At 43.7% G+C, this 22,165-nt stretch overlaps 1 protein-coding gene across 4 annotated transcripts in view; it reads right to left on the reverse strand.

Annotated features, from left to right (window-relative positions):
* LOC147016010 (E3 ubiquitin-protein ligase NEDD4-like) overlaps positions 1–22,165 on the reverse strand; it is a 136,890-nt gene that overhangs the window by 114,559 nt on the left and 166 nt on the right. The window contains exons 1-2 of one of the 4 annotated variants that reach the window (XM_085848693.1): positions 22,053–22,165; positions 481–554 (exon numbers count right to left, since the gene is read on the reverse strand). The exon at positions 22,053–22,165 is cut by the window's right edge and continues 166 nt beyond it. In XM_085848693.1, the coding sequence (XP_085704819.1) occupies positions 481–554; positions 22,053–22,097 (119 nt within the window). In that variant the 5' untranslated portion in view covers positions 22,098–22,165. Of the gene's footprint in view, positions 1–480; positions 555–686; positions 818–7,699; positions 7,954–22,052 lie in introns of those variants that run through there. The other 3 variants (XM_085848694.1, XM_085848692.1, XM_085848695.1) reach the window with 3 other exon arrangements.

The raw sequence follows: 22,165 nt of genomic DNA on the forward strand, positions 1-22,165 counted from the left end.
GTGTACACTTTGCGCATCCTGATATCCACATTATATTCGGCTTTTATGCTATAGCCTGGTGTTGGCTTAGTGGTTAGGGTGGTGGCTTGGGATCCCAGTGTCCTGAGTTCAAGCCCCGTTGGCTGCTGAATTAACACCAGGGGGTTGACTCAGCCTGTCATCCTTCTGAGGTCGGCGAAATGAGTGCCAGTGTACTGGTCCCGGTGTATGCCCCGGTTAGAATAGGTATACCATATCCCTGTGTGTCGTAAGAGGCGACCAGGGTTGGCGTCAGGAAGGGCATCCGGCCATAAAACATTGCCTCAAGAAAAAGCCAAACCCCTGCACAGCAGGGAAAAATGGCTGTAAAAACGGTCATTTTATTCGGCTTTTATGCTCAGGCCATGTACTGGCACACATGATTGAACATCATGCTGTAATACACAGACAAAACGACGGCAACAAGTCAGCATTATATCCAACAACAAAGACCGTGCTCACCTTGCTCCAAAGATATCTTTCTTGGCAAGATTCGTACCGCAGAGTACCTGGATTTTCAAAACTTTTGACCCTGCCTGCAAAACATTAAAACAAATTACAAAAGTGAGAAAGACTGAAATCTTTTCAAACCACACGCATAACAAAATAATAAATAAATAAACAAACAAATAAATAAACAACAATAGGAAGTCAAGATACATACTCACATAAATACACAGTAGTTGATGGCGAAGCCTGATAGGACAGCCAAAATATATACAGACTCCCATCTGTGCTGTATAATCTGGGTTTGAATCTTGACCCAGCTGTAAACTGCCATCCTGGTGTTTAACAGGCTAAGCGAGGGATCAATGCGCGTGCCGTCCCTTGGATGGACGTTAAACTAGGCGGCAATCCGCTGGCATTAGTTGGTGACCCTGAATAAATGACAAATTCCTCCTCTGCTGAGAAGGCAATGACAAATAACCCACAACAACCCTCATCAAGAAACTGCTTCAACAGGAACTCTGTGTCGACTAGAGCGTGGTACATCTCATCTCACATAATCAGTCTCTGGTCAAAGTGGCAAATCATTTCCCAAATGACAACATCAACAGAAAACTTTCTGTAAGCTTCGTTTCTTCCACTGTACTCACATTATTGAACAACCGTACTGCAGTTTGGCCCAGGCATTAAATGATTTGCCTTACACCTAAAGGCCATCTTATTAATTGCTGAAATCTCATTTCATGAACACCAATTAAAAATAAATAAATTAAAAAACAATACTGCAATGTATTTGACAAAAATTAAAATTTTTTTTTTATAAAACAACAAAAAAGTAAAGAGTTCCACAATTGCTTATTTAGGCGACATTATAGAACTTTCCGTTCAGTTACTGAGCTGCACAGCGCTTTGACATAAATAAAAGTTCTGGGATAACCTTTAAATCAGCAGTCTTGTTTGAGTAAGTCTTATCAAGGTTAATTAACAAACTCAATAAAGCCTCATGGTAAATAAACAAACAGAATTGACAAAGTTACTTGGGCACGGCTTACCGTTGAGCTCACAAATGGTTAACCAACTTGTATGCTACGAAATGACGAGTCATGAAATTTTTTTGTTTTTACAACCATTGTGCCAAAAGCAAGAGAGAATATATGATCCCAATGAGAAATGAAGCAATACAACATGGCAACAAACACAGCATCCAATTTCATGCAAGGCCAACACTCTTCTTGAGAGCGTCTACACTGTCGAGGTACGGGACTTTTACCTAACACTCTTTTTGAGACAAAGGAAATGATTTTTAGAGACAATGAACAGTAGGATACTCTGTTACCAGAACGTGAAGTTTGTAGCTCGACCAAACCTGAGAAATGGTTACCAGTTAGAGTAGGTTCATTAGAATGAACGTTCTCACTAACAAAGTTTAATTTTTGCCAAATTAAACTCCCATGATTACTTCCACCACCAAAGGTGGAAGGAGGTTATGTTTTCACCCCTCTCTGTCTGCTGTGTGTTTGTGTTTGTGTTTGTTACTTGGCGAAAATTTTTTTTTTTTTGCCAAGTATGTTGGTCTTAGTATAGGCTCTGGGGGGGTGTTTGTGTACATGACTCTTTTAGAGCGTCACCCTATTTTTTTTTGTTCTATATGCCAAGACCTTCAAAAAAAGTTTGGGTAACACCTCCAGATCAAGTACATTTTCTCTGTAGGGTCCATCTTGGATTCCCAGTTGGCTACCAGCAAACTATAATTGAACCAAAATGCCCATATTGGGTTTAGATGGAATAAATCACAAGTAAACATCCATAAATTATGAATTTTGATTTACTTCAATTACTTATGCATTGCTCAACACATTTGCGCATGATTTATTCTCTTAAAACTTGGTTCACAGTAGAAAATGACCATATTTTACATAATTTTAGTCAAAAATAGCTTTCAACTTGAAAGTAGCTCAAAGTTTGATGGTCTCTGAATGACTTAATATTGTAAGTTGAGCTTTAAAATTTGGCCAAAAGTTTCATTATTAGGTTTTCTGAGCAATTCAATTTTCATATTCTCACAATGGGGCTATGTGTGATGACTACAGAGCTCATTGTAAACCAAAGTCACCCCTACCCCCAAATGGCCACTTTTGTGGTATTTCATCAAATGATGATATCTCATTAATTAAATGCCATGGAAAGTTGATTTTTTTATACTAAATATAGGTTATTGACCACAAGGAATTCATTGGTAACATTTTTGTATGGATGCTTAATAATGATTTATTCCATCTAAACCCAATATGGGCATTTTGGTTCAATTATAGTTTGCTGGTAGCCAACTGCGAATCCAAAATGGACCCTACAGAGAAAACGTACTTGATCTGTAGGTGTTACCCAAACTTTTTTTGAAGGTCTTGGCATATAGAACAAAAAAAATTAGGGTGACGCTCTAAAAGAATCATGTACACAAAAATCCCCCCCCCCCGCCCCCAAGAGCCAGGAGTATCTGTAGTGTCTGTCTGTCAGTCTTTGTCTGTCACACGATTTTTGGCCACAGTTTTCAAGCAATCGTTCTGAATTTTTTTGGTGTATGTCGGTGAGGACAGCAACGCTAAATTTTGGTAAAGATCCAAATCCGGATCTTAATTTTTTTTTTAAAGCGATTCATCACCATTGAGAGATAGAGCCAAAAACTATATATAGCGTGATATTTTAAAAACTTAATTGGCCTCAATATGTTATACTGGACCAGCATTGAGTGGCAGAGATATGTGCTCTACCAAGTACCCTTCTAGTTTGATTTGTAATCCACCATAAAAACATGTAAGGGTGGTTATTTGACAATGAAAACGATTGCAGAGTATTGTAGTCCAGTGTGTTGTTGTCACCCGAAGTGAAATTTTTCAAGAATTTTTTTGGAATCAATGACAGAAATATCAGTAACTAGAAGGGCACTCGCTGGAGAGCATACCTCAGCCAAGCTGATTAGTTTACGTTTTGTATCCCACCGATAAGCCGGATCTTCACCAAAATCGAATCAATTCTTCCTTGTTACATACCCAACCTGCCCAAGTTCCGTCCGATTCCGTCCACAACTTTTTGAGATATCCTGCTATGTGTCGTTTTTTACCCCATCACTCAATGGTGAAAAATCACTTCAAAAAAAAAAAATCTCGGATCCAGATCTTCACCAAAACCTAATCATTTCGTCAGTGTCACGTACCCAAGCTCTCCACTAAATTTTGTCCCAATCCGTCCACAACTTTTTGAGTTATCATGTTCACAAACAACAGACAGAAATGGGTGAAAACAACCTCCATCCACCTTCGATGTCCGAGGTAATTAAACTAAATTGAAATGTTGAAGCTGTGGTTTTCCATTTGTGATAAATGATTCATAGGACGAAGCATGGTATTCCAAAGTATTCTGAACTCGCCAACTAGGATCGTTATTCAAAGTTGTAGTGGCATCCCATAAAGTCCATCTATTGTATATGTTTCCCCTCTAACCCCTCCCTCACTTCAACCTCTGCTTGAGTCTCAACTTAGTGTTTGCCTCCAAACCCCACGTTTCCAATCCATTCTGCTCAATCATCATTTTAAGTCACCCATTGTCCTCTGGACTTTGTCTACTATGCTTCGGTGATTGGCCGAAATGGCATCCATGCTAATGCTCTCAAATCCTGCTCTACAACTGTTGCTTCTCCATTCTATGGTCTTCAGCCGATACTTCTCCTTTGACAGCTTCACACGTGCCTGGAAGTCAATAAACATCACTCCTATCCAAAAGAAGGTTGCAAAAACGGATTCATTCAACTCCAGACCAGCAAACCTACTTCAACTTGGAAGCAAAGTCATTGCATCCATCATTGCTCTCAACATCAACTTTTCCTCTTTTCAAACCTCCTGATTTCTGACCAGCATTTGGGATCCTGGTCAACACTGACCATGTCGCAGCTCCTCTACGCAATATTTTGGAGGTCCTAAATCTCAAACAATATGTCAGGAAATATAGGCATTAGACAGTCTGGCATCCTGCCATCCTTGCCAAGCTCACAGAGGCGACCTCAATAACTGGTTGTCATCCGCCACTCGCGCAGTCAAGGCATTGTGATTAATAGGACCATATAATCTCACAGTGAAAGCTACACCGGAACAAGGAAGGCAGTGTTAGTTCCAGTTCTATTCATCACCTCCATGAATGACCTTTAAGATGTTCTAGAAAATCTTTCATTTTTAGATGACTTCACATTCAACTGTACAGTATCCAATCCCACTGACAGTCAAGCAACAGCCGCTCACTCTGCTGATCTCGAATTAATCAAATGCGGAATGATAAATGGAAAGAGTCTTTATGCAGGCAAATCTCACAGTCTCGCACAATCACTCCAGAAGGATCACCAAAACAAAGTGTCCATCCATTTCCATGGTTGGCCACCGGAAGAGGTTTAGTCGAGTGAACCTCTTGGCTTCAACATCAACCAAGAACTCTCCTGGACTGACCAAAGATGTATTGCGTCATTTGCAGGCAGAACCATTATTTAAAGAAAATTGAGCAGATCTTAAAGATCTGAAGCAGATCAGACGATGGAGGCTTGACTTTGTGATTAAGCGTATGCCTACTGTGGGGCCCCAAACGACCTTTCTGACTTCTATTTACAAAGGGAATGCACGACTGCCATGAATAATTGAAGAAAATTGTAGCCAGATGGCTCCAGGGTGATAATTTTTTTGTAACCATCCCCACCTTGTTGAAATATTTTTTTGGTGTCCCATTCCTAGATCCTTTTGCATTAAAAATTTTTTTTTTTTTTGCTTTTTATTACTTGTGTCTGGTTTGATGATGGCTCATTGGCCGAGATAAAGCGCATCATGGCCTGAAATGAAAACCACACATAATTTTATTAAACGGAATTTCCTTCTCGAAGACCATGTGACCTTTATAATAAGTTTCTTCATATAGATGCTGTTGCATATTATTTCGATACAATAGATTGATTGTAAAACACACTATACTATATATTCAAAGAACGTGTAATAAAATTAATACATTATTTTCACTGTACATTGTCCACATGATACCACGCAAGCTAAGAGGTATTTTTTTTTGGATCACTGTGGCCCATAGGGCTGTGAATAGCTGAACCCCAATATAGATATTCCACTACCGCCTTCTCCACACTTCCACTCCCTAAAATCCGCCACCCCTATTTTTCTCCCAATCATATGTGCTCAATTTCTGTGTACTCACGCAGGTCATTGCAAAGATCTCAACACCAAAATCCCAACCCGCCACCACCATACCATTCCCCATGGGACCCCCACATATATGTCTGCCAGGTTTGGTGGCCCGACAATGTTCCGTTCTCAAGATAATGGGGAACAGACAGACAGACAAACAGAAAAATGGAGTTTGACAATTAGGGCAATTTTGCGTTTGTGTCGACTTCACCCGATGGGAGACTGGTTAAGGCCCAGTCACACCTTGACGTTTTCACCAGCTTATGCCGATTTTTGAAAAAATTGTCTAAAACGCCGGCACACGTCGAATACCTTATGGGTAAGTTTTGGAAACATTGAGAGCACGCTGAAAAACACTGCCATACGTCGTAGTACGCTGGCTTTCATCGTTGTACTTTGCGGTTGTCCTCAAATTTTAGCATGCTTGAAATTTTACGACTTATGCCAGCGTATGACTCAAGTTCCGCATAACGCTGGCCATAAGTTGTAGGCACGTTATGCGATCGTTGACACACGTGGACACACGTTACTTGTAAGGTACTAATAAGTCGAAACACGTCGAGGTAATGGTTAGCGTACCCAAAACTTATTTCTAACCTATGAGTAACGTGTTGTAGGCACGTTACGCGATTGTTGACACACGTCCACACACGTTACTTGTAAGTTACTCGTAAGTCGAAACACATCGAGGTAATGTTTAGTGTACCCGAAACTTATTTCTAACCTATGAGTAACGTGTTGTAGGCACGTTACGCGATCGTTGACACACGTCCACACACGTTACTTGTAAGTTACTCATAAGTCAAAACACGTCGAGGTAATGGTTAGTGTCAGTGTTCCAGACTCCTTGGTTTTTTTTTTTCTTCGGTATGTCGGTGATGTTGACACTTTGATTTCTAGTGCGGTTATGATTTAAATCGTTGAGCGGCAGCCTATTAATTATATTATATTATAACCGCACTAGAAATCGAAGTGTCAACATCACTGTCATACCGAAGAAAAAAAACCAAAAAAAAAAAAAAACCAGGGAGTCTGGAACACTGACGCTAACCATTACCTCGACGTGTTTCAACTTATGAGTAACTTACAAGTAACTTTTGTCAACCTGTGTCAACGATCGCATATCGTGCGTAAAACTTATTCCCATCACATGCGGAACGTGTGAGGCATACGGCAAGTATGTCGTAAAATGTTTAACACGTTTAAAATTACAAGACGTACTCCACTTACTACGACGTATGATAGCGTACTTTAGCGTTCTATTCCCGTATACCAAACTTACCCATACCGTATTCGACGTGAACAGTGTTTTAGACACATTTTTCAGAGGTCGGCATACGCTGGCAAGATCGTCAAGGTGTGACTGCGATGTTGACACTTCCATTTCTCCGGCGGTTATGATTTGAATCATTGTGCGGCAGCCTTTTAATAAGCTACGTCACGTGATCGTCGGCGATACGTGCAGCGCACTATGCATAAGTTAGACCATCGTTGGGCATCGGTTGTGAACGCCGACAACAGGATAAGCATTCGTTGGTATAAGTTATCTATAAGACAATGAAACGTTCTGTGTCCCTTACTAATACGTTATGCATTCGACCAACTCGTTATGAATACGTCCGAATCTTAAAAAAAAAAACATCAAAAGTTCAGCGTTAGCCAGCGTTTTACATACATTTTGATCCATTGCCATTGCTGGTTAAAACGTCAAGGTGTGACTGGGCCTTAAGCAACCACGCTTCATAAGGACCAATAAAAATTAAAACTTGCAATGGTGAGGGCATATTTTGACTGTTCAGAAGTGCAATGCCACCGGGCCTAGTTCTCACTGATATGGTACTTTCAAAATTACGTATTTCGCCCCAGAATGCTTGGCACACATGTACAGAAAACCCAGGAGACATTGACGTTCAGGGCAACATAAAGTACGTGTCAGACTTAAAGACTTACTTAAAATCACCCAAAAAACTTCTGAAATAAGGTAAAAAAAATAGTTGGAAAAGTACCTGAGAGAAAGGGCTGTGCCTCTGCATAACAAAAGACTTGGAGGATTTTCTCAGCTCACCGAACGAGAACTGGCTCGTACTGCAAACTCCCGACTCACAAGGCCCGAGTAGACAAGCGTTTTTTTATTTTTAATATACCTTTTCGAGGCTCATATGAGAGCAAACAAACAACGCACAGCAAGGGGGGCGGAAGGGGGGAAGGACAAAACAGGGTGGAACAGATACATTCGGAGATCTGTGGAAGGGAGAGGGATGGGACGGGGAACTTAGGGAATAGAAGATGGACATTACAGGGACTTTCAGGAAGGAAAGCAGGGAATTTGAAGGAGGTGGGTTTGGGGTGGATTAACAGGGGTAGAAAAGATCAAGGATTTGGATGGGGGACGATAAGAGGTGGTGGTGAACAGCTGTTTTGAAGGCCTGGTTTGCTTCACAAACCGCTGACGGATCACTTCCAGCGAATCGAATATATATATATATATATATATATATATCGAGATGAGGTGATTCTGAACACCAATTGGAAGAACACATCTGTGGCTTGTGAATGTACAGGAGAAATTTAAAATTATTATATTTAGCATTTGCTATTAATCATGTTGGGAGGGGAGGTGTGAGCTATGGTAGCTGAGACGGTTGTTATAAATATATTGTTTGTTTGGTTCTGGGCCACAAGAGAAATTATACGAGATGGACATTGCTGAACGTTGAACCGTGTGTGTGTGTTTTATATTTAATGTGGCCGCAAATTGTATTAACAGGAAATTATAAGTAAGGGTTCACACAATTTTGTTTCATTTGGTTCTCCAATGAGTACCAGCAGAAATGGTTTGGTACTCAAATAATAATAAGTCAGCTTTGAGCATGCTCGTCTGCTTTCCCCAAGCGCCTCTCAGCTCAGTCTGCATCTTACTCCTCTATAAGCACTTTCTCTGAACCTCCACTCCCGACAACACACTCACAAGCCGCTATTTTTATTTATTTTTTTCACTCTGGACGCTCCTGAACCTCCTCTTGTTCTTCTTCTTTGCTCGTGTATTCTTATTAAATCTTTCTTTTTTATCTTATAAGTTATAAACCTACAATATAACTTGTAAATTATAATGTTATCGTTTATCAATGTAATTTTGTGCACTTAAATTTTAAAAATCACAGTACAGTATATTAATTTATCAGAATTATCACGGAAGAATTATCAGAATTCCAGATTCAAGGCAGTGTTCTGGGCCCTGTTCTCCTTCTGGTATTCATCAATGATCTCTCCGATTCTCAGGAAAATCCTCTTTATCTCCTTGCTGATGGCTCCACCCTCTGCCGTACCATCGGTCATCCCTCAGACCGGCAAGCAGCAGCTTCTTCGCTCACTGCAGATCTGGGTAAAATCACAAACTGGTCCAACACGTGAAACATGTCTGTCAATCCGGACAAATCTCACACTCTCACTATGTCTCTCTGAAAGGGCCGTTTGGAACCCCCCCCCCCCAATCTACTTTCTCAACAATCCTCTGGAAGAAGTCCTTTCTTTTAAGCTTCTGGGTCTCACTACCTGCCATGATCTTTCCTGGGAAAGCCACATTTCAAACCTCGCCTCCAAAGCCAGTCGCCGACTGGGAATCCTCCGTCGTGCAACGTCCTTCCTCGGCCCACCTGAGCTCCTGACCACGTACAAAGCTTTCATCCACAGCTTGATGGAGTACTGCTCCCCCCGGGGCTGGTGCTCCTGCCTCTCACCTTTCTCAGCTTCACGCTGTGGAAACCAAGGCATTTCGGATCATTGGCATCTCCCTTCGGATCATTGGCATGAGGCTGAGTTGGCATGAGGCGGATCAAAGGATCATCTTCGGATCATTGGCATGAGGCTGAGTCTTTGGGCCTCTCATACTCTCACCACGGCCAGGTCGGTGGTCTTTCTGTCTTCTACCTTCATCTCTCTGGTCTCGCCCCCCCCCCTGCTGTGTCTGTGATTTATCCCCACCATATATCCGCATGGTGCTCAAGGTCCGCCAACAACCCCCTTCTGGTAAAACTACCAAAATCACGAATCACTGCTCACTTTCACTCTTTCAAAACCTTTAGAATAAACTCCAACACTCTCCTCAATCCCATTCTTCCCTCCAGGCTTTCAAAACAGCTGTTCACCACCACCTCTTATCGTCCCCCATCCAAATCCTCGATCTTGTCTACCCCCGTTAATCCACCCAAGCCTTCAAATTTCCTGCCTTCCTTCCTGAAAGTCCCTGTAATGTCCATCTTGTATACCCCATGTTTCCCACCCCATCCCTCTCCCTTCTCCCCATCCCTCACATCTCTGTTCCCCACTGTTTTGTCCTTCCCCCTCCCACCCCTCTTGTATCATGCCGCCCCCCCGACCCTTGCTGTGTGTTGTGTGTAAGCTCTCATACGAGCTTCGACAAGGTATACAAAAAAAAAGAAAAACGATCCAGTATAAACACACACGCGCACCATTTACGAAGTCCTGTATTACAGGATAGGCTGCAATGCAGCAGCATCAAGCACAAAGCAACCAGGCCGTGGTCCCACTCTCACCGAGATAATTCTCTACTTTGGCAACTACAAATGGCAAACAATCTTTGCTAGTGTTCACGTTGAGCGGGGAGTATACACCGATTAGTGGTGAAAAGGTACTTTTATAATTGATTGGTACATTGTTAAAAAGGCTGACAAGGCAGGTCTCTGCTGACATCAGAGCCCACACAAGATATGTATGAGTTGAAATGTATGTATGACGTCTGATGTGGTGTATCTACTCGTCTATACTTACAAGGCAAGACAATGAGGGAGGAGGAGGAAATTTGCGACTTCCGGATGACCCGGGGTTCACTCCCCGGGGGGTGGGGCGTGGATACGGGACGTAGCAGAAAGACATACTGATACTGCAATAAAGTTTGGTCCATTAAAAGAACCCTGTGTTGAGATGAACACAACACTGAAGACAAGGATGATCGTTTTAACGGACTTGGACTTTATTGCAATATTAGTTCTGAAACCAGCGCAACCTTCCCAGCAGTCTGAAAAAACAACGGAACCCCAAGAGTACTTCTTTGATAAATCCGCCTGCAATATGCCTTCGTTTGGAAGGGTAGGCAAATTCAAAGAACGGGGTGAATCGAAAGAGGACACCAATTGAGTCGAGTTCTATTTCAAGGCAAATGACGTCACAGAGGATTCGAGAAAAGAACCATCCATCCTGCCAACGGTGTGTGGGTCGAATATTTATATTAATCGTTGAAAACCCTCGCCCTACCCAAAGGTCTCTCCACAAAGACACATGAAAACTGTTGGTGATAGCACAAGGCTACCAGTTTTACAATAGTTTTCAAGCAGAGGAGAAAAGTGTGAATGTATTCTTCGGCAAGCTGCAAAACTTGTCTGAACATTGCGAGTGTAAGAACGTCGTGTTTGAAGCACTTTGGGACAGGTTGGTGTGTGATTTGAAAAGTAACGTGATTACAAAGCCAATGATGGAGAAGGACTTGGCACTTGAAAAGGCTATGGAAATTGCAATGCCAAACAACCGAGATGGCGGGTAGTGCTTAAAGCCCGGAATCCGCAGTCAACGAGGTGAAAGGTCAACAAAAGGTCTGCAATGCCGATAAGGAATGCTTCCAGTTCCAGCAAACGAAATCACACGACCGATGTTTGTCAGAAGATGGTAGAATGGAATACCATAGATGCAAAAAAGAATAATTATAATTATTATAAAAACATCCAGCATCTTGCCAGGAAATGCCAATCTGGAAACAAAGTGAGAGCTGCAGCGTAACCATAACAACCGAAGTGGAAGATAACCTCGAAGGTCCACTTGGTGATGTAACAGCTTGGTGATGCAACTGATGTGGAGGCCATCTGAAGCAGGGGCCAAGTACGAACAACCAATCTTCGTGCTTCATGCTGTGAAAACTAAAAGAGCAACAGAAATTTTGGAAAACATGGAAATTTAAGGGATTGATAAACGCAAGGACCTGGACACAGCAGCAGCCTTGTAAGTAATATTAGAGATGATGTATTTGGACAAGTTTGTGCAGCTGCTGTTGCAACCTGCAAATGGTAAATTGAAAATGTCCACCAAGAGGTGGAGGTGTGCGGTACCTTGATGGTGAAGGCCAAACATGAAGGACGAACAGCAGTACTGCTCTTCGTATTTGCAAATTCGGAAGGAATTTGCTGTCAGAGTTCAATTTGAACTGTGAAAGTATTAAAGCTATTGCTGCCCAAACAGCAGAAACTGGAAAAGGTTTAATTTTAACAAACCTCGGTGTCTGAACCATGCTTAGGTATGGTTAAAGATGTAAAGAACTGAAGATGAAGGAGGGGACATTGCCTAAAGTTTACAAGCCATGGCAGGTCCCATTTTGCCATCCGCACTCAGGTTGAAGAGGAGCCGGCAAGGCTTGAGGAAGAGCAAATTATCGAGAATATTGATGACACGGAATATACATCACCCATCATGCCAGTCATGAAACCCTCTGGTGTAGTCAGATTATGTGGGGATCACAAGGTAACTATAAAATTCCCAGCTTGAGGTGCCTGAGCATCCACCGACTCAACTTCAGAAACTATGCAGACATAAAACATCTCATCTCAATTTGACTGATACACAAGGTCACCCGATGGTGTGGCATCGACAGCATTTGTAAATTTCCAGGAGTTGATGGAGAAGATTTTGCAAGGTTTACATGTTGGTTGTGATGTTGATATACTTATCATTGATCGGGAGGGTGATGAGCATTTGAGGAAACCAAGCAGTGCTCAAACGATTGGACGATTTTGGTTTGAAGGTTCAGAAATCCAGGTGTTTTTTTTTTTTTTGTCATGAAGCTCTCAGTTGAGTATTTGTGGTTTGTGGTGGATGTAGAGGGTATTCATCCCTCAAAGTCCAATGTGGAAGCCATTCTGAAACCCTCCCACCACAGAATGCTAAACAGTAGCAGCATTTTCTGGGGATGGTGAATTATTATCACAAGTTCATGCCCGATATGGCTGCATTGACGTACCCACTGACATCTTCTCAACACGACGTCCAAATAGAAGCGGGATGAGCGATACGAGAGTGTATCCGCAGGAATTAAACGGAAACCGATGGCACCAGGTGTTTTGGTTCACGGTGATGTAAATTTGCCCATTTGGACGAGGGGCAGTAACTTCCTGCCAGAAGCCAAAAATAACTATTCATATTGAGGAGGAGGGTCTCATCATCATATTTAGAGCTGGAAAGTTGCGTGACTATCTTTTTACACGTCACATCACATTGTTCACAGATCACAAGCCCATCACACTCATTTGGGGTCCCAAGGAAGGTGTCCCAGTCCAAGCCGTGTCACGTTTACAGAATGAGGCCATATGACTGTTTGGGTGTCGTTACATCATTTATCGTACGAGTCAACAGAATACCATCGCCGATTCGTTGTCACATTTTACCCTGGGTGGAGGAAGTGGCAAAAGGTATTTCAGAACATCTTTTTTGGACGACTTCTGGTTGAACAGGGTTGTTTACTGTGGGGCATGCATGTTGTTATTCCCAGTCAGTATAGAAAATCAATTATTGAGTGTCCACACAAACATCACCCAGGTATTGCCATTATGATGTCTTTGGCAAGAATGTATGTATGGTGGCCAACTATCATATGCTGATATTGAGCAAACCGTTAGAGATTGTGGTCACCGTTGTACAATGGAAGGTAGAAAACCAAGGGTGATAAACCCAAGGGTGTGGTTAAATAGACCTTGGTAGCGAGCTCATTTAAACTTCACGGCTCGGATCAAAGCGGTTAACGTCGTGTTTATATCTAATGCTAGGACGAAGTGGCCTGCAGTATTTCGTTGAAAAACTTGCTGCGGACAAGGCGATTGAAATTCTGCGGTTCGTGTTTGCCAAGCATGGTTTGCCTGAAGAACTGACAATAGTCCTCAATGGTTGTCAGAATAATTGGAACATTTCCTACGGATGAATGGCATAAAGCACATCAGGGCTCCTCCGTATCACTCTCAAAGTAACGAGAGCACAGAGACTTTATAACAAAGCACAGTAAGGACATTAGTGATGCAGATGCCAAACTGTCCCCATTTTTGTTGGATTATTGCACAACAGCAACAACACATCACTCGGTAACCAAATACACGCCAGCACAACTGATGTTCAACAGGGAAGTACAAACGAGGTTCGCTGTGGTGAGACCCAGTCTCGGTAACACTTTACAATGGCAACCTCCAGCAGATAACAAAACTCGAGCTTTTGGTGCTGGTGAGCAAGTTTGTGTCGGAGATTATCGAGCTGTTAGGCTTCAAGATAAATGGCAAGGAGGTGTTGTTGTAAGGGTGTTAGGCCATGTGATATGTAATGCGCAAATTGAAGACTATCTGGAAACATCATGTGGATCAGCTCAAAGATTTGGCTGGTTCTACATTTTGGGATGAAATTGCGAGTCCTCCTAACCAGGAGACAGTCTCACCAATGGTGAAAATTCCTGACAGATTTACTGATGCGGTTTGACCTAACAAATCTGGCCATGATAATGCTGTGCAAGGTAAGTCACCAGATCTGTGGAGTTCGCTGAGGTTGAGGTCAGGGCTCTGTACAGGCCAGTCAAGTTCTTCCACAATGATCTCAACAAACCATTTCTGTATGGACCTCGCTTCGTGTACAGGGGCATTGTCAAGCTGAAACAGGAAAGGGCCTTCCCCAAATTGTTGCCACGAAGTTAAAAGCACAGAATCGTCCAGAATGTCATTGTACTCGTATGCTGTAGCAGTTCCAGTTCACTGGATCTAAGGGGACGAGCCCAAACCATGACAAACAGCCCCAGACCATTATTCGTCCTCCACAAAACTTTACAGTTGGCACTATGCATTCAGACAGGTGGCATTCTCCTGGCATCTGACAAACCCAGATTCATCCGTCAGACTGCAAGATGGTGAAGCGAGATTCATCACCCCAGAGAACACGTTTCCACTGCTCCAGAGTACAATGGCGGTGAGCTGTACACCACACCTGTTGACGCTTGGAATTGTGCATGGTGATCTTGGACTTGTGTGCGGCTGCTCGGCCATAGAAACACATTTCATGAAGGTCTCGATAAACAGTGTTTGTGCTGACGTTGCTTCCACAGGCAGTTTGAAACTTGGTAGTGAGTGTAGGAACTCACGACAGACGATTTTTAGACGTTTCCACTTCACAATAACAGCACTTGTATTTGACCGGGGCAGCTTTAACATGGCAGAAATTTGACTAACTGACTTGTTGGAAAGGTGGCATCCCATGACGGTGCCACTTTGAAAGTCACTGACCTCTTCAGTACGGCCCATTCTCCTGCCAATGTTTATCTATGGAGATTGCATGTCTGTGTGCTTGATTTTATACAACTGCCAGCAATGGGTGTGGCTGAAATAGCCAAATCCACCAATTAGAAGGGGTGTCAACATACTTTTGGCCATGTAGTGCACCTCCGCCAGGCTAAACAGTTTACATTTTGTATCCCACTAATGGGCCTGATCTGGATCTGAACATCAACCAAGATCGAATTTACTTGTTCTTGGAACCGGCCCAACTCATCCACCAAGTTTTGTCATAACCCATCAACAACTTTTTGAAATATATTGCTACGTATCATTTTGGCCACATTACTCAATGGTGACGACTCACTTAAAAAATAAAGAAATAAATAAATTAAAATCTCAGATCTGGATGCAGATCCATATCTTCACCAAAATCTAACCAATTTGTCTTTGTCACACACCCAACCTGTCCTCCAAGTTTCGTCTGAATCCATCCACAACTTTTTGAGACATCATGTTCAGAGACAGATAGACATGAAAAACAAGCTGGTAGGCGACATGGGTGGTCGCTATATAATTGCATATTAGTCATACAGTTTTTGACGGATCGGGCTGAAAATTTTTGACAAAAAGGTTGATTATAGTGCGCATAAAAGCGCGGAAGCCGATTTTTGAAAAAAAAATTTTGGGGGGGATTTTGTCAAAAATTTCAAAGTCCCCTTGCTCGGCAACAGTGGTATCCATAGCAACGGTGCTCAAAAGCATATAATAGAACTAGTTCCTGCTATGAACCTACCAGTCAAGTTTCATCAAAATTGGTTGACTCCTCTGGCCTCCAGAGCTGTCCATAACATACATACAAAGACAGACAGAAAACCTGAGAATAACGGTAGTCCAGCGACCACCCAATAACCTCCACCACCAATAAAAGAGCAGAGACAGAAGCAACTGAAGGCAAGTATCCGTCAAAGTGCAACCAAGACCAAAGGATGTCATGGTGGAAGGGCGATCCACTTCAATCTCGACCCCCTTTTCTACAATTCTGGTGAAACTCTATATTTAGATGGTGTGTGTGTGTGTGTGTGTGTGTGTGTGTGTGTGTGTGTGTGTGTGTGTGTGTGTGTGTGTGTGTGTGTGTGTGTGTGTGTGTGTGTGTGTGTGTGTGTGTGTGTGTGTGTGTGTGTGTGTGTGTGTGTGTGTGTGTAGGGTCACCAAAATAGGTGACCCTTATTGTCAGTAATTGTTTGTTTTTTGTTTGTTCGTTTGTCATCAGCATAATTGGTAGCAAACGTGGGCCGATTTTGACCAAACTGGGGTGGTAGGTATATCTTATGACCGAGTGCTTTGGAAATTGTGATGTGACGCTTTGGTTCCCCAGCAACAAACGAAAAACCTTCAAAATCGGTACCGTTCACGCAAAATCAATTCCGAAAGCCATTATCCCACAGAGGGTTATGAAATTTGGCACGAATGATCTAGAGGTGAAGCTTTATCAAATATATTCCGTTTTTTGTGATGTATGGAATACTTTACCCACAGCGCCCCCTACAATTAGGGTATGCGCGAAAATTGGCGAAAATTGAAGGCCCCCAAACGACCAGGTGAGTGCATCGATAGGAATGAAACTTTGCAGGTTCATGGTACTTAATGAGTACTACAACTTTGCCTCAGGATATATTGAACGATTTCGCTTAGGTCAGGAGTCAAAGGTCAATGAGTTCAAAAATCGTTAATATGCGAGAGCTGGAGATGCCTTCGTGCCAAATGCTACTCTTCCTAGGGTTATGGTCGGATGGTCATGAAAATTCACACGAATCATCTGTAATGCATTGTGCACAAACAATCAAGCCTGATTTTCGATTTATATCTTTGTTCACCCACAGCACCCCCTCGAACTTTAGGGATTTCCGCTTTCAAACCGCATTTTCGGTACGTTTCATTCAAATTGATACCGAGTAGTTATCAGTAGATGGAACTCGATGAGATTTGGTATGCATACTCTTAAGGTGATTCTCTATCTGCTATATGACATCCATTTTTTTTCTACGTCTTATAGTTTCCAAATGGTGACCCTCTCAACTTGGGTGTCCGAGGGCCATTGAGCATTCCCGCTGAAAATTCAAAGTACACCAGCTCCAAGACGGTTGAACCGAATCGAATGAATCTTTACATGCTTATAGACCGTAATGAGTACAACAACTTTGCTCATTTGCATAATGAGCTATCTCAAGTTGGTCAGGGGTCAAAGGTCAATAAGTGCATTTTTCAGGCGAAATTACCATTCAAGGCACCCTTGCTCCTACACGGATTAACCGATACGAATGAAAGTTCATTGGTACATAGTACTCAATGAGTACTACAAACTTTGCTTCAGGACATATTGACCTATCTCGGCTAGGTCAGGGGTCAAAGGTCAATGAGTGCATTTTTCGGGCAACATGACCATTCAAAATCTCCTTGCTCCTACACAGGTTAACCGATTCGATTGCAATTTCGTAAGTACTTAGAACGAGATTAACTCAGATCAGGGGTCAAAGGTCATCGGATGCTCACGACCCATGGCTGCCTACTGGCTTATATATGTATATATATATATATATATATATATATATATATATATATATATATATATATATATATATATATTGTGACGTCCACGGGACTTGAACAGTCCCGCTAACGTAGAATGAGCCGAAACGATGGAGGCAGTTTATTTATTTATAACCCAAACATGGTGGTTCTAATCACTCGACCACAAACGGGACGAGGAAGGTGGCACGAGTCACTTTTCACTGAGTTGATGATGTTTATTTGTTTTTATTATTAACCAGAAATAACAAGACTCGGCAAGAAAAGGGATCCGGGGCGATTCGACGGGATGGTGTGAGATCGGGCGTGGGGAAAAACACAGACAATTCCAATGAATATACAATTCTCAAACCCTCTAAGGCGCCAAGTACACACACACACACACACACACACACACACACACACACACACACACACACACACACACACACACACACACACACACACACACAAAACGTAGCTACTTCTGGTGGTCAGGCTGGACCGTGGTGTGGACGCAACTGTCCCTGGATCAGCGTCGGACGAGCTGGCCTTGCTCTCGTCAGGGGGGGGCAGGAGAAACCGTGGTGCTGTCGACCTCCTGGTCCTGGCCCAAGTCTGCTCACAGCCGCCAGGGAACCAGTTCTGGCGCCAAATTGCGAGCAGGAGAGGGAGGCAGGTCCGCCCGCCGTTCGACCCCGTACTCCGAGTCAGCAGAACCCCAGAGCCAACCAAAGTGAGGCACGAGGCTCAGCAAGGCTCCAAGACACGATCAAGAACACGATCGAATCAGCACAACAACAAGTACGCTCTCCGCGCAACAGCCTCCACACCAAAAAAAACACGATCTTTTTATCCCGATCTTCTTCCTCTTCCTTTTCGACCCCGAACAGAACCTTTTTATCCTCCCGTCCTCATCACTTCCAATCGAGCCGTTTTATTGGCCCACCGCCGTCGCCTTCCGCCAATCGTGATCACGGGGCGGAGCCATCCGCAGCCCTGTCCTGTGACGTCACGGCCAGCCTCCAGGGACTACTAAAAGGGGTTTACGCAGGCACACTTACCCTATCCCGTGTCCCTATCTAATTACGTGACAATTATCATTCCCCCCTTGAAGAAATGAACATTTACTAGACAACTTATCACCACTGAATTGCTACTTATTACATCGAGATCCTGGTAAACTCGAACAGCATGGCATACCTAATTAAACATCCTAATTACCCTTTGAATGCATACCCCCCCTCAAACGTAACAAAATATATATATATATATATATATATATATATATATATATATATATATATATATATATATATATATATATATATATATATATATATATATGTATATATATATATATATATATATATACATATATACAGCTCTGGAAAAAAAATAAGAGACCACTACAAAAAAAATTTAAATCAGCATCTCCACTTGTATGGCAGCAATTCCTTTCCAGTGTCTGTTGAATTCCAACACAGGCACACCTCATTCTACTTAGTGAGGTACTGATTAGGTGATCACCTGAACCGAATCTTATTTAACAAGGAAAAGTATAAAAACCACTGCTGTGGTCATCACTATCCTCTTGCAATAGGACCAGCTGGATGGCAAAAACAGTGCTAGTAGTACCTCAAAAGTAATTGTAACAAAAAAAAATAACTATTGACCATGCCAAAAGAGTTGAAAAGAAAAGTTTTGAGTGAGGAAAAGAAGGGTTCAATTCTGGCTTTACTGGCAGAGGGATACAGTGAGCGTCACGTTGCTTCTATCCTTAAAATTTCAAAGACGGCGGTTCATAAGAAAAATGTCAAGCAGCAGTTATTGGGGACAACAAAGCTACAGACTGGCAGAGGGCGAAAACGACTTTCCACTGACCGGGATGACCACCAACTCATTCGAATGTCACTCAACAACCGTAGGATGACATCAAGTGACCTGCAAAAATAATAGCAAATGGCAGCTGGGGTGAAGTGCACGGTGAGGACGGTTCGAAACAGGCTCCTCGGGGCAGGACTGAAGTTGGGGCAAGGCTAGAAAAAAGCCCTTCCTCAATGAGAAGCAAAGAAGAGCCAGGCTGAGGTTTGCAAAAGACCATAAGGATTGGGCCGTAGAGGACTGGAGTAAGGTCATCTTCTCTGATGAGACAATTTTCAGCTTTGCACAACACCTGGTCGTCTAATGGTTAGACGGAGACCTGGGGAGGCCTACAAGCCACAGTGTCTCGCACCCACTGTGAAATTTGGTGGAGGATCGGTGATGATCTGGGGGTGCTTCAGCAAGGCTGGAATCGGGCAGATTTGTCTTTGTGAAGGACTCATGAATCAAGCCACGTACAAGGTTGTCCCGGAAGAACACTTGCTTCCTTCTGCTCTGACAATGCTCCATGCCACACAGCCAGGTCAATCAAGGTGTGGATGGAGGACCATCAGATGAAGACCCTGTCATGGCCAGCCCAATCTCCACACCTGAACCCCATTGAAACCTCTGGAATGTGATCAAGAGGAAGATGGATGGTCACAAGCCATCAAACAAAGCCGAGCTGCTTGAATTTTTGCGCCAGGAGTGGCATAAAGTCACCCAACAGCAATGTGAAAGACTGGTGGAGAGCATGTCAAGACGCATGAAAGCTGTGATTGAAAATCAGGGTTATTCCACAAAATATTGATTTCTGAACTCTTCCTCAGTTAAAACATTAGTATTGTGTTGCTTAAAAATGAATATGAACTTGTTTTGTTTGTATTATTTGAGGTCTGAAAACACTGAATCTTTGTTGTTATTTTGACCAGTTGTCATTTTCTGTAAATAAATGCTCCAAATGACAATATTTTTATTCGGAATTTGGGAGAAATGTTGTCAGTAGTTTATAGAATAAAAGAAAAATGTTCATTTTACACAAACACATACCTATAAACAGTAAAACCAGAAAAACTGATAATTCTGGAGTGGTCTCTTAATTTTTTCCAGAGCTCTAGATATAATGGAATCAACAGAACATACGATAGATGTGAGGTATGCCAACGCACAACTACCATGGTTAGAGAACTTTGATCAATGTTCTATCGATTCCATCCATTGCTCTCCCTGTCCAGCAGATCGACACTCACTGTCCAGGAATAAAGGAATTCCCTTTCACCGAATTTCAACGGAAGAGGCCATCTGGCCCAACAAACCTGTGTAATGCTTGCCAACCTATGGTTGTTTTTCTGCGATCTGTCCTTTTTAAATGCCGAGTGTGTTGGTCCATGGTCTGCTCATAAATTAAAATGTGACAAGTTCCATTTTAAAAGTCTTTGGTATGGGGGGGGCGGTACAATGAAGGGGCGGGGTCTGCGGCGGTTCAACCAAGGGGGGTCCCCGGCGGTGCAACCAAGGGGGGTCCCCGGCGGTACAACCAAGGGGGGTCCCCGGCGGTACAACCAAGGGGGGTCCCCGGCGGTACAACCAAGGGGGGTCCCCGGCGGTACAACCAAGGGGGGTCCCCGGCGGTACAACCAAGGGGGGTCCCCGGCGGTACAACCAAGGGGGGTCCTCGGCGGTGCAACCAAGGGGGGTCCTCGGCGGTACAACAAAGGGGCGGGGTCTGCGGCGGTTCAACCAAGGGGGGTGCCCGGCGGTACAACCAAGGGGGGTCCCCGGCGGTACAACCAAGGGGGGTCCCCGGCGGTACAACCAAGGGGGGTCCCCGGCGGTACAACCAAGGGGGGTCCCCGGCGGTACAACCAAGGGGGGTCCCCGGCGGTACAACCAAGGGGGGTCCTCGGCGGTACAACAAAGGGGCGGGGTCTGCGGCGGTTCAACCAAGGGGGGTGCCCGGCGGTACAACCAAGGGGGGCCCCCGGCGGAACAACCAAGGGGGGTCCCCGGCGGGACAACCAAGGGGGGTCCCCGGCGGGACAACCAAGGGGGGTCCCCGGCGGGACAACCAAGGGGGGTCCCCGGCGGGACAACCAAGGGGGGTCCCCGGCGGGACAACCAAGGGGGGTCCTCGGCGGTACAACGAAGGGGGGTCCCCGGCGGGACAACGAAGGGGGTCCTCGGCAGTACAACCAAGGGGGGTCCTCGGCGGTACAACGAAGGGGGGTCCTCGGCGGTACAACCAAGGGTGTCCTCGGGATCTCACACCTCGGCCACAGTATAGAATGTGGCGTCCACAAACATCTGCTCCGTGTACTCATTTGTTAAGCCTGGGTCCACGTACAGTACAGCAAGACCCTGCCGCACGCAAAGTTTCACTGCACCCAGTATCAGGGGGCACAGTCAGTGTCAGGTTATTGAATCCTCCAAGCTCATCAAAACTACTTAAAAACAGCAAAAGTTATGTTACCACAACCGTCATTAGGAGCACATTATATAAACAACGACCATTTCTTTATAAATAAATAAAAATACAACACTAGTTAGTCGTCTATAAACTGTTCAGTGAACTTGGTACAGGTTCTGGAGTTGTACAACTCATCGAGATCTGTCCATCCACATTCCTTACCGATCCCACAGGTAGCCCGTGCACGACCCGCGCCTCAGCCAACATGGTACGTATCCGCACGGAGGGAGTTCAATCACTCCCACCCGAAATCAACGACCCAGGTAACCAACCGA

This window comes from Eptatretus burgeri, chromosome 12 (genome assembly GCF_056783735.1).
Source record: "Eptatretus burgeri isolate ZD-2024b chromosome 12, Ebu_testis_v1, whole genome shotgun sequence".
Lineage (NCBI taxonomy): Eukaryota > Metazoa > Chordata > Myxini > Myxiniformes > Myxinidae > Eptatretus > Eptatretus burgeri.